The 13,731-nt window shown below is 41.7% G+C and overlaps 1 protein-coding gene across 2 annotated transcripts in view; it reads right to left on the bottom strand.

Annotated features, from left to right (window-relative positions):
- Positions 1 to 13,731, bottom strand: part of DIP2C (disco interacting protein 2 homolog C) — a 425,367-nt gene that overhangs the window by 87,447 nt on the left and 324,189 nt on the right. For both annotated transcript variants that reach the window (XM_054591598.1, XM_054591599.1), the window contains 2 exons: positions 13,587 to 13,706; positions 10,590 to 10,704 (listed from right to left, as the gene is read on the bottom strand). In XM_054591598.1, the coding sequence (XP_054447573.1) occupies positions 10,590 to 10,704; positions 13,587 to 13,706 (235 nt within the window). The remainder of the gene's footprint in view (positions 1 to 10,589; positions 10,705 to 13,586; positions 13,707 to 13,731) is intronic.

Genomic DNA, 13,731 nt, shown 5'->3' with positions numbered 1-13,731 from the left:
CCCATTTGGGGGCTTCTGCACTTGTCCTGACCTCTACCTGGAAGTTCTTTCCACAGATGTCCATGTGACTTTCTTCCTCACTGTCTTTTGGGGCAGCTCGAATATGCACCCGCTGCCAGCTCCCATCTCTACAGACAGTGCCATCTGACTATCTGTGCCAGGCGCCTCCATCAGTCTAAACTTCCTGATCATGGCCGTACCCTCACCCCTACAGTAGTGTCTATCAATCAGTGTCTGACTGAATCAGGAAACAAATGAGTATATCCAAGATCATGGGCTTTACCCCTACAAACGAAATATACTTCCATAGGAGCTAAATGAGAGCACAATCTAGAAAAACACCAGACTATTTCTGGAATTTTCCATCTACAAATGTTCAATGTGGTTTTAGGATCTAAAGTCTGGACTATAAATAAAGAAGTTTGCTATTTGGCTTCCAAATATCATGAACCTAAAAGCATAAATGGGGTAACATGACAGTTCAAATTTGTGAAAGGTCTCATTTGAATCAAGTAACTAGTGTTTTTTAAAAAGAAGCCTATGTTAGGCATTAATTATATCTCAATAAAAAAAGAAGCATAAAAGACCCTGGAAATAGAATCATTCTGTAGCAATCAAAAAGGGCAGAGCCTAACAAAACAGTCTGCCCAAATAATAAGAGTCATGGAAACTATGTGGAGATGATGAGCTCAAAACCCGGGACCTATATTGTTCCCCTGGACTTTTCTCTTCCAAAGACCCAACGCATCAAAACTTTGAAATTAAAGAGAGGAGCCCCCAGCTACCAGGACTTCCTCACCTGCAACTGTACCTGGCAAAGGTTCAGGTGAGAGTTAGAATACGTAAGCCTTAATACCTGTTGTGGGCTCAACTGTATATCCTAAAATTATACGTCCACGTTCTAACCCCTGAAACCTTGAATGCGACCTTACTGGGATATAGGGGCTTTCCCCTGGCGGTATAATTAGTCAGGATGCGGTCATCCTGGAGTAGGGTGGTGGGCCCTTAATCCAATGACCAGTGTCCTATAAGGAGAGAAAATAAGAAACACAGACACAGGGGGAAGGCTCTGTGATAACAGAAACTGAGATGGGGGTGACACGTACAAGCCACGGGATACCAAGGGCTGCCCGCACTAGCAGAAGCTGGAGAGAGGCCTGCCTCAGATCCCCCAGAAGGAACCAACCTGCTGACGCTCTGGGTCTAGCCTTTTAGACTCTACAATGGCGAGAGAACAGATGCCTGTTGCTTAAAGGCACCCAGTGTGAGGGACTATGTTATGACACTCCTGGGAAACTAATATGCTACGTTATAAAGCCACATGCAAGCAAAATGCTGGCTGAATGTGCTATGGCACAGCCCAAGTATGGAAGATTCAAGAACAGCAATGGACGGTAACCAAGAAGCCAGAAGAGAGAGGTTTTGGTTTTTTTTAAATCCAACAATGTGCAGTCTGTTGTCTTATTTATAAAATCTACTTTCGTATGTTTAATAGGAATGAGAAGCAAGACTCCAAAATGTAATAATTAAACACCTTAACCTATGAGCTGTGAATGAGAAGCAAGACTCCAAAATGTAACAATTAAACACCTTAACTTATGAGCTGCGTTTGTTAAAGGAAATTTTCAATCATATCTATAAAATGATAGTTACGAAAGATTGAGTATCTTCACTTAACATGTCAATCAGTGACACTAATCTTACATTGCTGCGAATCCTGCCTCTGTGCATTTATATTGAACGGAGTCCCTGCTAGTCAGAGATAGCTCAGACCCTGGCTCATCTCCTGGCAGATGTGCAAAAAGGCAGAACGGAAGCACGTGAATTCTTAGACTCAGTGCTTGGCATCGTTACCCTGCCTTGCCGCAGACAACACAGTCCCCGTTCTGTCCTCCAGTCTTTTCTCCAAGACCTGCCCGCTGACAGCACCTCCTGCTGAATGATAACGTTTTGCTCAGTTGACGCTTGTGTGTCCCAAATTGTCCTGAGGCCTCACGCATACTCACTTCATTCACAAACCTACACGGCCATCACTCTTCCCCCATGTCACAGATTAGCAAAATAAGGCACAGAAAATTGGCCTGGCCTAGCTGCGAGTGTGAGGGGTGGGCTAGGTGGAATCCAGACCCGTGCCCAGACTCAGACTCTAGCCGGTGTTCTTTCCCAACCTCTGGCCTAGAAGGCTGAGCACCTTTTAGTTCACTGAGAAGTTTTCTTTTCATGCAATTTTAAAACAAATGATATGAGCACATCCTTGTATGGGCAAGTCCAACATTGTGCAAGGACACACAGCAAAAGGTGGGAGTTCCAGCTTACCCCCGCCCCCCACAGCCAGCCACCACCAGCACCTCAGTATGTGAAGTTTCAGCTTCTTGGATATGCATTTATATATAAAGTACGTGTATACAAATACATTTATATTCAATGAAAGCAGGACCACAATATGTATATTCTTCCACAACTTGCTTTTTCATTAAATATACCTTGCAGGTCTTTCCATGTGAGTAAGCATGTATGCATATAAATTGCACACACAATCAACTGACCTCTTTTAATTGTGAGATGGTATTAAGTAATATGAAGATATGATCAGTTATTTTACCTCACTTTATTTTTATACAGCTGGAAATATTTCTGTAAGATACATGAGAAAGGGAATTAAATAATAAAAAAATGCACATTTAAAAATTTAATAAGCTCTAGATCCCTTCCAAGAAGACTGTATCACTTTGCATCCCCACCAACGGCATGTATTCTTTTTTTCCTTGATTAGACATGGACATTGACCTGGTTACAAGCAGTGTGCTCTTCTCAGCATTTTAGGTATGTTAGCTTATCTGTTCTTAACGACTTTATGAGACAGACACGGCGGCCCCCGCATTTCCAGGCAGGAGGGGAGTGCGGAGAGGCGTGCACAGCCCCGGCCGAGGGGCAGGCCTGGGCGGCAAGCTCAGGCCAGCCTCACCCGCTGCGCTCTTGCCCCCGGAGCTCAGCTGCCTGTCCACAGCACTGGTTTCTGTCCCCTTGTGCCAACACTGCTGTTCAACTTTAAAGCTGTTCCCAATTTGATGAGTAAAGTGCCATCCTCATTGTTATTTCAATTTGTATTCCCTTGGTTATCAACCAAGTTGTATTTTTATTTCTACTGCTACCTTCCTAAGAAATAAAACATGCAAGCAGATAAACTGGGCGAGAAAGTGAAAAAATTATCCTAATAGGAAGAATTCCTGGTGATTTCAAAAACAGTTACTTTCATAATCCAAAATAGTAAATTAAATAATGGGTAAAAGAGCTGTGGAGCCATCTGTCCCCTTCTGGGTTCAACCCCATGATGAAGTTGTGACTCATGACTACACAGCTCCGTGTCACACAGGAGTGTGGTTTATAGGAGGGATAATACCAGTAATTTTCAGGACTATACAGAGTTGGTCCTTATACTTAGAGAAGGAAGAGCATATGTAGCTATGTGTGGCCAACGCTGCAATGACAGCAAAGGGACAAAGACCAGAATTAAAGGTAATGAAAGAGGAAGGTGCACATCAGCCTCAGCACGTGCCTCATAAGGAACGGGCTCAAGGGCGAATGGCTTTAATCAGACAGTCTGCACCACTGTTTACTTGTCATGTCACTCTCAGCCTCTAAAATATCAGACACTCTTCTACTCCTCGTGCTTGTGGAGCACCTGAAGAAAAGCAGCTATCAATCTCAATTAACACATCAATTAACATATCCACAGTTTGCTACTACTGACAGCAAATGGCCTGGCCACAGCTCAAACACACATTAATGTGAAATAAACGAAGTCAAGTGAATAACAGGCAGTTGTAATGATTTCCATCCCAGGACTAATCCACTAACTGCTGCCACATCTGCAAATGTCAACGACACGGTTATTCTAAGCCCTCTGCCAGCAGGAAAACAGGCCCCTCCTCCCCTCATCTTCTATGGGCAATCTCTTATCTAATAATTCCCAATTTAGGAACATGTGGAGAGTAAAGGAGTTAAGTCTCAGGTAATGCACGTTCCTTCTCCTCTGAAAACAATATTTATATATTAGAGCACTGCCGTATCATAGATCATTATAGAACAATAAACATACATGTGCCTATATATGTATATATAAATGAACATATTAGAAACATAGCATTATTGTAGCAAGGCTAGCATTGATCACAGCATTAACGCCTGCTGAGTTCTCACCCTGCACCAGGCACCCCTCGGAGCTCTGTGTATACTGACACATTTGATGCTCCTGTGACCCTGTGGTGTGGGCACTGCTATACCCCTCTTTTTATGGATGAAGGTTAAGGCTGCACCAAGTTACAAAGCCACCAGGTGAAAAAGCAAAGTAAGTGGAGAACCAGAGTGTAGTATATAGGCCATCCAATCCGGACTCACCAGGATCCCTGGACATGAAAGACATGAGGGTGACGTGTACCTGGGTCCAGGAGCTCTTCCACGTGGCATCAAATTGCCTCCTGTAACTCTGCTTCCCTGGGAAACACATCCGAGCTCCAAATAAGCCTCTGAAAAGGGGCAGGACCATCAATCTGGTTGAGGGGAGGGGCCTCCTTTCTACCTTTAGGGGTCAGGTCTTCCCCTCTGAACCCAGATGTTTCTTCCAGGAGCTGTCCTGTTCCTCTTGTCTGAAGTGTTTTTCTTACAGAAAAATGTAAGTGAGCCCCAGGAAGGAGCCCAGGTGGCCAACTGCACAAACAGGAACTGCAGACGATCTCTGCTTGTTTCCGTCTCCGGGCTAATCTTTTCTACTGCAGCGGGCGGCCACTAATAAAATACGAGTGCTAAAAAAAGTGCCCTTTAAAGGATGGGGGCAGCTGAGGTCATGTCCTTGTTTTAACAGAGATTGAATTTTTGGGGGACACTCCTGCAACACAAATTTCAGGAGAAACCCAGGCAAATCCATGGGTATAGACCAATATCCAATGTTCCGTATGATAAAGACTTTCAAAAATACTACAGACACTTGAGGTCTTAGTTACATTTGTGATTTTTAATAGTGAAAAACACACAGCTTAAACAGCATACCCCCAAGTTATGAGTTAATGTAATTTTCTCCCCTTTCTCTTGTAAGAGTGATATATGCCCTTTAAGAAGAAAAAAAAAAAAGACCTGCATAAAGCAGAAGGATGTTTTCACCTACATCCTCTTCTCACCTGCATAGTTTAGTATGTAGCTATCAAAATTTTAGGGATACTTATTATTTTTTCAGCCAGAGAAGGGATCACACCACCACACAAGTTGTTTGTGACTGCATTTCGCTTTGCCCTTGCTGCTCTTCCAGGTCTGAGGGCACGCTCTTGGGTGGAACCAGCTGGGGAAACCAGCCTGCAAGTCAGGCATGGGGCTACTCTCAGCTGTCTGCTCTCTGCACAGCTCACATTCCCAAGAACGAATACTTCCGTGCACAATTCAGTCAAACACAAAACAAAGCAAAACTTACTTTTAAATGCAAGCAGTCAGGAGAACTTAATTTCAACAAGATAACACAGTTACTTTGCTTTTCAATGCCACTTAATTGAGTCATATTTTCATTTAGAATTAGATTATTATTGTCTCCAAATTGTTTCGTGGCAAGAGAAGTTTTAAAATTTCACCTAAGTTTTTAGATAAAACTATAAACAGTATATTTTATCCTCTTGTGTTTTAAAAACAAGAGTATAACTCTCCAAGTCTGACTTTTTGAGAGGCCAAAAACATTCCTGAAAATTCCACTTCAATTCTGACGCCTGTGTTAACTCTTTCTTACTCTGGATCACTGGTAGGCGTGCCCCTGGCAGAAACTGTCAAGTTTCAATGTCACATGGGCATTTTATAGTACAGAACCACCGTTTTGGGGGTCTTTTCTCTTGGTTTTCTCCCAGCTTTCTGAATAAAAGTTTAGACATTTTCAACATGGAAAATGGTTAGGGTAGCAGGAGGTACCTTTATCATTCTCTGTAATTGTTGGTTTCATTGCATATTAAAATGTACATGTTTTATAAAAATTACTATCTATTCATTGCTAAAGCATCAAGGTATTGAAATAATACTTTGTAGTTAAGCCATAAATTATTTTCTTTTAGTTCAATCAACATTATCACAATGTAGCTTTAAAAAAACTGACTCTATCATGTATATTCTAGAGACAGAAACAGAAAACCATACAGCAATCTAGGAGCTACTTGGAGCCAGAAAATAATATGTGGGTGTTCTTTTTGTAATTTGCCCTTCTGGGTGGGGGGGAGTGGAATTCTACTGAAGACTTTGGGCATCGTGAATCATATTTCTCCAATATTTTTTATTCTACAACAAATCTCCAGAGAAAAAGGAAACACAAAACACTGACCTGGAGGATGACAGTTTTAAAAAGAAGAAAGCAGATTGAATACCTGGCTAAAAATATGGATTACATAGGAAGCCAGGGCAGACTTCACTAGAGAACAATGTGGTTTCCTGTCCCCACCTGGCCGACACGAAGATAGACGCACATGCAGAGGACACATATGAAGACAGGCATGTCTCCTGCCCTTATTCCTTCAAGTTTTCCACCTGATGTTCTAATAGTCCTCAACCATCCTATGATGAACATCACCCATTTTCTAGCCCGATCTCACTTTCTCCTGGGGAGCAGCCTTTCCCTAAGGGGAAAGTGGACAGGGGGTTTGCCTGGCAGTCCCACACGGCCTGGGCAGCACCTCTGGGAGGCACGCTGCCCTGGAAGCCAGGGCGCCAGCTGATTGCCCCACCTCCCAGATCACGGCCGGAGTCCTGCTGCTGGCTCTCCGGAGCATCTGTGCATCCTGCCCACTTTCAGTTGGGAGGTTCCCATCAACTTCTATACACCCCACAACCTTCCAATAGGCTGCTCCCTGCCTTGTAAGTGAGAGGCATTCTTACAAGAGGAGTGGCATCAAGACACTTAAGGGCTGTGACCATGGGCCTGGCTGTCTGCTCTGGAAGGATCAGCTCGGGGCAGCCTGTGAAGCAGGACTAGTGCACAGAGCTGTCCCCACACAGTCCTCTGCCCATGTGAGCTGCTTTCCTGTAACGGCTCAGCCTGCTGATTCACATACAATTTTTTACAAAAGAGAATTAAAGAGTGATGCACGTTTCAGAAAAGGCCAAGTCTCCACATGTCATGAGCACTGGAAATGCATCAGTAGTTTTATTTTCACCAATGACATACACAATAACTGAATATCATTGTCCAGTTAAGTGGGTGAAAAGCCAAATGAGCAATCAGCTGCTCCTGGCTCTTCACCGGAAGTTCATCATCAGCGTAGAACAAGACAATATGGGAAGACAGGAAAGCACAGGACACAAGGACATAAAAGCTCACAAAACTGCATGGAGGAAAATAACCATTTTCCACAGATTTGCTTAAACAAGGGGTTACTTCTTTGCAATGAAATAGAGCAACATCGCAGCCAAAGACTTAAAAAAAAAAAAAATCCCATGAGCCGTAAACAAAATGTGAGATGGCGACACTCCCGACACTAGACTTTATAGTGACATTTAAGAAAGTGTCTGTTTAGTTCTCACACCAAAATCCTTGAGGAGCAATGAATGATGAGGCTTCCTGGTCCTCACTCAAACTGGTGTGAATAAAATGAATCCAAGCTATTTTTCCTTAACAACCCAGCCTCTGCCCTCTTTCTGTGGAAAATTCCCTTCAGATCTTCAATGTATTTCATGGGAGAAAGTATGCACTTAGCACAAAGTACAACACAATTTTAAATGCTTGATTTCCAAAATGAGAATTTGTCCCAATCTTTCAGTGGACACCAGGAACAGGGAATTTTAACCTAAATTCACATGTTACAGAAGACCACCCAGAGAGGAGTAATTCTGTAAAAACCGACTGTGAAAAATCAAATATATTCATCAAATATATTTGAAAATAACTTAAAAATAAACACATAAGAAACAAAGACAATGCAAGATTCTAAATGAAAGCTTGGCATTCATTTCTCTCCTAAAGGTATTCACCACTGAAATCAAGTCTTTGCCACCTAAATCTATCTCCACACAGCGTCTAAGTGCAATAGCTAATTATAAAGATTACTCTTCCATATAATCACCAGCGTTCAATGGCTCAAACACACCTCATAGGCACGGTCATTCAGTAAGATGATGACTGTCTTGGGAAGGCTAAGAACACGATCAAGGCAATGGAACAAACATGAAATAAAAAGATGTGACCAGAGGCCTATTTTGTTTTGACTATATTATTATCCATATCTATTTAGAATACTAAAACTATACCTTTTTATTGTGTACATTTTATGGCCGCTTCTTGTTTTATGCCAGGAACAACACGACACTTCACTAACTGCTCGCCAGAGACGGGCCTGGAGAATCCTCAGTCAGTGAACCACGTAAATACAAACCTACCCGCTGAGTGTGGCACACACTGCATGACTTGCAAGGAATTTTGGTTCTGTCCTGGTTCTGGCTTTTTCTACCAGATATTTGGTAAACAACAGGTGAGAGCTCAGAGGTGTGATGGTGGTCAGTTATGGTATCTCACAGTTATGGTCAGGCTGTGAAAAGGTGAAGCAAATGTGCACTCGGGTCTGCAGAGAAGACAGCTCAGCTCAGAAGCAAGGCCACCGACGTGTGCCAAGTCACGTCTCTGTAAGTGCAATGAGTGTAACCACGGACCAGGGGAAAAGAGCCAGGAGGGTAGAGCTGACTGGAGGAGGAGTCTGAACCACAGGGAGGGTGAGACCTGGGTCACAGGGCCTGTACACAGGCACTCTCAATGTGGACCACGCCTTTCTGCCTGACGTCTGGTTTTAGGCTCGAGCCCCAGTGACTGGGTAGGAAACACCTCACAGGCCACGTGAGGTACACTCAGTAAATGGCAGCCACTTATTTAGCCTACTGTTGGTACTGAATTTTTAATCTTTTTAAAGAAATGTTTAAAAAAATTTTTTTAATGTTACAGTTGTATTTTTAAAAAATATTTTTTAAAATGTTAAAGTTTTATAGAAAAATAATTAAAAATCCTTTGCTACCCTCCTCTCCTTCTGCCAATCAACTCTGGCACAATCCAGATTGCTTTGTCTTAATGGCACAGAGAGTACATTTTTAGGAAAAGCAAGTAAGTAAATCATTTCATTATAACTCTGAATTTTCTAGATGTGTGAATTGTTCATTTCATGATCTGTGGCAATGGTGCTACGTCACAAAACTGTAGAATCCTAAAAATTTTTTGGTGAGAGAAACTGAGGCCCTGGAGAGAAGGGACTTGCGCAGGATCATGTGGCCTATCTGGGCATCAGCAAGGACTCCTGCTCACAAGCTTCCAGCGGCTCAGTCTTCCTGGAATCTACTCTTAGGTTCAAATAAGACACACATTTTAATATGTGAAGAACGCCTGAGGAATACTTCAGAAGTAAATCTGCTACCACAGCCCTAAGTGTTCTGCACTCCAAGATTAGAGAGGAAAGTCTGAAGACTGTTATTAGGTGACAAGGCCACCATTTAAAAAAGGAATATTAAAGTCTGGTTATGGGGCCATGTTTCCTCATCAATTTAAATTATGTTAGAGACTTTTAATTTCTGGCTCAATCAGAATTAAAAGTTGCTTCTGATACTTTAAAGATTTTAGATTTTATAGCCTGTCAGTCTGGTGGTCTGGTTAATTTCACATTAACAAATACCTAAGAGCATCCTGTTTCTCATTTAAGGACAATATTCCAGTGGGTATTTTTGGGAAGCCAAACCTTTCAATAATCAAGAACAGAACTCATGTGCTTTGTGCCCTGAAAGTTCTGTCATCCCTTCTTATAATGGAGCACATCTGTGTGACAGAAATAAAACCCAATTAGAGAAAGAACCCAAGGATACTGAAAAATAAGTCATGGCACAAGCTACAAATACCTAGATGATGCAACCCCCGCCCCCTGCCCCACTCACATTAATGTGGATAATTGAGAGCTGAGGGTCATGTGCCTTCCTAGGAGCTCTCGTTCTGGGCAGGGCAAGCTTTCACAGGCCCACACACATGTGCCCTAGTGCTGCTCAGAGGCAGAGGTATGGCTGTAGAGACCTATGACCAACAACCCAGGGTATGAGCAAGTGCACCCACCACCCACAGTCACCACAGACCAGCGAGCCCTGAATGAGCTACCAAGTGGCTCCAGATCTCAGAAAACCAGTGCTTTCAAAGTACAGTATGTGTAACATTTCAGAGGACAGAAAATGACGATGACATAGAAACTGCATGTCAAAGGGCACAGGTGACAAAAATTCCAATTGACCCAACACTGATTCTATTTCACTTCTCATTAAACCTGGGAAAACAAGATAGTGACTCACCTGCAAGCACAGGATGTCAGTGCCCCTCCCCGCCCCCTACCAAGTGGGTTTCCACTTACACAGGAATTACAATGAATTGCCGGAGCAAGGGCTGTTTCCCTCTAGTGAATCTAGCCTATTATTAAAAAATCCATTCCAGCATCTTGAAAAGGCTGGCTCTATTTTATTCCCTCACTAACATTAATTGCTATGATTCCTAGATCTCCCTTAGTGGCTTAATCATGGCCGTCCCTAAGCTGTCCATGTAAATTATGTGGCTGTACCTCCGAATGGCCACAGTGAGTGCCTCTGGCGAGCTGGCACAGGGACAGATGACCTCCTGGCGCAGGCCTTTACTCTGGAAGACATTGAGAAATGCGTCGCAGGAAGAAATAGACCCTGGAATGAAAGAAGAGCCAATATTCAGACTGCAGAAACCAAGTATGTCATTGATTAAAAATACCTCATAATAGGAAATGCTTTTGAAGTTAGGATTTAGGCACATGTGGAATTAGGCGGCATACAAAACACACTTAGTACAATTTATCATTTATGTTACAAGCAAAGATGATTTTCTCAAACTTAGAGAACTCAAGAATTTTTTAAAAACACAACTTCTGTGCTTAATCAAAACATCTGCTGACTGATAAACTTTAACAACTTTTTTGACGCTTGTTCTACCATTTTCAATATGGATGTTCTAAAATGTGGGTAAATCTAATCTTAACTCAGTGATTTTCAAACCTTTAGATCGCATAGCACACATAAACTAATTAGAAAAAATCTGCAGCACATCAAAAATATATTTTTTGCTGATTCCCCCCTAAAAATACATATAATTTTGATTCATTCACACTAGATAGCTTGTGTGATGTTGGCTGTTGTCATTTTTTATTTATAGTCAAAGGGAAAAGAGGTCAATCCCCCTGACCAAATAGTCAGATACTGCATGTTTTAAAAATTCCTGTGGCACTCCAGCTGAAAATCGCTGCCTTAACTAAATGGAAAAAACTTTAAATAAACTTCAATCATGAGACCCAGGTATAATTACTAGGGACCTACCAGCTAAAAGGTTTCCTGATACAAGTTTTACCTTGCTTTATATGAGACACAATGCTCTGTAGAGCTATGAGTAAAACCAACTATGTGTTAAAATAGCTCACAATTTATGGAGTTGTTCTATAAATGGAAAAATCATTTATAAAACTAGTACTAATTAATTATCTGTTTGCAAGTCCACTTTTGCATATCAGATGTTCTTTAAGTAAGATACATTGCTTTAATTTACAAATATATACACTGCAAAGTTTACGATATGGTCAGAAACAAACGTTCTTACATTCATTTCACTTTCATTCATTTTCTTTCTGGCTTACATACTTGTTCATAAAAAACAAGCTAACTGGATTTTATTTCAATTGACTGAAACATTTCTTAAGATATACAAGGCATGTCCGGAAAAAGTCCAGCTATTGTTAGTATAACGAGAATGGTTTACGTGACATCAATGTAACCTGGCAGTCAAGGAGAGTGGACTGAAATGCACATGTGTGAATGACGCCTTCACTGTACTAGTAAGTGGGGTAGTAGATGCCATTGAGTGAACTTGTGTACTGTGTGGATATCGCATTCAAAATGACTGAGCAAGTACAGCAACAAATCTGCATCAAATTTTGCGTTAAGCTTCAACATTCCTCTGTGGAAACTATTCGGACGATTCAAAAGGCTTTTGGGGATGATGCAGTGAATGTAGTGCAAAGAAAAAGTGCGGCACAAACACTTCAGAGATGGTCGAGAATCTGTTGAAAGTGATTCATGTCCTGAAAGGCCTGCAACAAGCAGAACACCTGAAAATGTTGAACGTGTATGGGATGCAATCAACAAAGACTGGTGACTGATAATGGGAGAACTAGGAGTTGATCTGAGGGTTCCAAAAACTACTGTCTGAGATTTTGATCACAGGATCTTGGCATAAAATGTGTTGTGGCAAAATTCATTCTGCTACCAGAGCAGAAGGAACATCGTGCTGCAGTTGCTAATGACTTGATTCAAACTACTACCAATGAACAAGGTTTCCTCAAGAAGGTCATAACCAGAGATGAATCCTGAGTCTATTGCTATGATCTGGAAATGAAGGCCCAGGTCATCCCAATGGAAGTCCCTTGGTTCTCCATGCCAAAGAAGGTGCTGCAAATCACAGCAAGATCAAGACAAGGTTAACTGTGTTTTTTGATTGGGAAGGTGTTGTCCAACATGAGTATGCCCCTCCCAGCCAAACAATGAATAAGGAGTACTACCTCAATGTTCTTTGTCAAGTTGAGAGATGCAATAGGATGAAAACAACCACAGCTATGGGCCACTGGTGATTGGCAGCTTCATCACAACAATATACCCCCTTATGCATCACATCTTATGAAGAGTTTTGTAGCGAAACATCAAATCACCCAGGTGACTCAGCCCCCTAAAGCCCAGATTTGGTGCCCCGCAACTTCTGTTTTTTTTCCAAAACTAAAATCACCTTTGAAAGGGAAGAGATTTCAGACTGTTGATGAAATTTGGGGAAATATGACAAGGCAGCTGATGGCAATTCCAACAAAGGAGTTTGCAGTGTTTTAAACAGCAGAAGAAATGCTGGGAGAACTGTGTGAGGACCCAAGGTGCCTACTTTGAAGGGGCACTGAGGTGTCATTGTCTTATGTACAATGTTTCTTGTATCTTCTTCAATAAATGTCTATTTTTCACATTACATGGCTGGAAACTTTCTAGACAGACCTTGTATTAACAGTATTCTGTGAAACAGCTAGTTAACTTTGCCTACATAATTTTTGCTATAGGATTTGATAATTAAATTTCATTAAAAATGACAAATTAATTTCCTGATTAACAAAACTATGATGGATCATAAAATAATAATAGTTAATATTTCTTGAGAATTTATTACTTCCCAAGAAACTGTATGTAATCCTCATATAATCTTATGATTTAGGTATTGTTTGAAGTTAAAGAAAGAGAAGTATTAAAAAGGTGACATTCTCTACAGAATCAGGAAGTAGAGGAGCCAGAACTTGACCCCTGGGCTGTATCTGAAAGCTCCATGTTCTCGCCAATGGCATGCTATGGTGCCTTTAGCCAGTGAGTAGTTCTGTTTGGTTATTATTTTAAGACCACTTCTTAACTAAGGTAAAAAGTAGAAAAAGAAAGATCAAAGCACAAAGAATAAACTTTGGTGATGAGGACCCTGCTGCCTGCTTGTCCTCGCTTGAGCAGCAAATGTCACTTACAGGGGTTTGCGCCATCAGCCACGATCAGCATCCGCAGAGAGGAAAGGTTGATGTCTCTTTGATCCCTATGTGCTACCAACGCCCAGTGCATGTCCCTGGACTTGACACAGGCCACTTTTGCTGAAGTAGAAGCAGAGGGAAAGGT

The sequence above is a fragment of the Pteronotus mesoamericanus genome, unplaced genomic scaffold (assembly GCF_021234165.1).
Source record: "Pteronotus mesoamericanus isolate MK-2021 breed Mesoamerican mustached bat unplaced genomic scaffold, CSHL_Meso_final scaffold_232, whole genome shotgun sequence".
Classification (NCBI taxonomy): Eukaryota; Metazoa; Chordata; class Mammalia; order Chiroptera; family Mormoopidae; genus Pteronotus; species Pteronotus mesoamericanus.
Note: the sequence above shows the minus strand (reverse complement) of the source record. Positions and strands in the feature narration are given on the sequence as shown.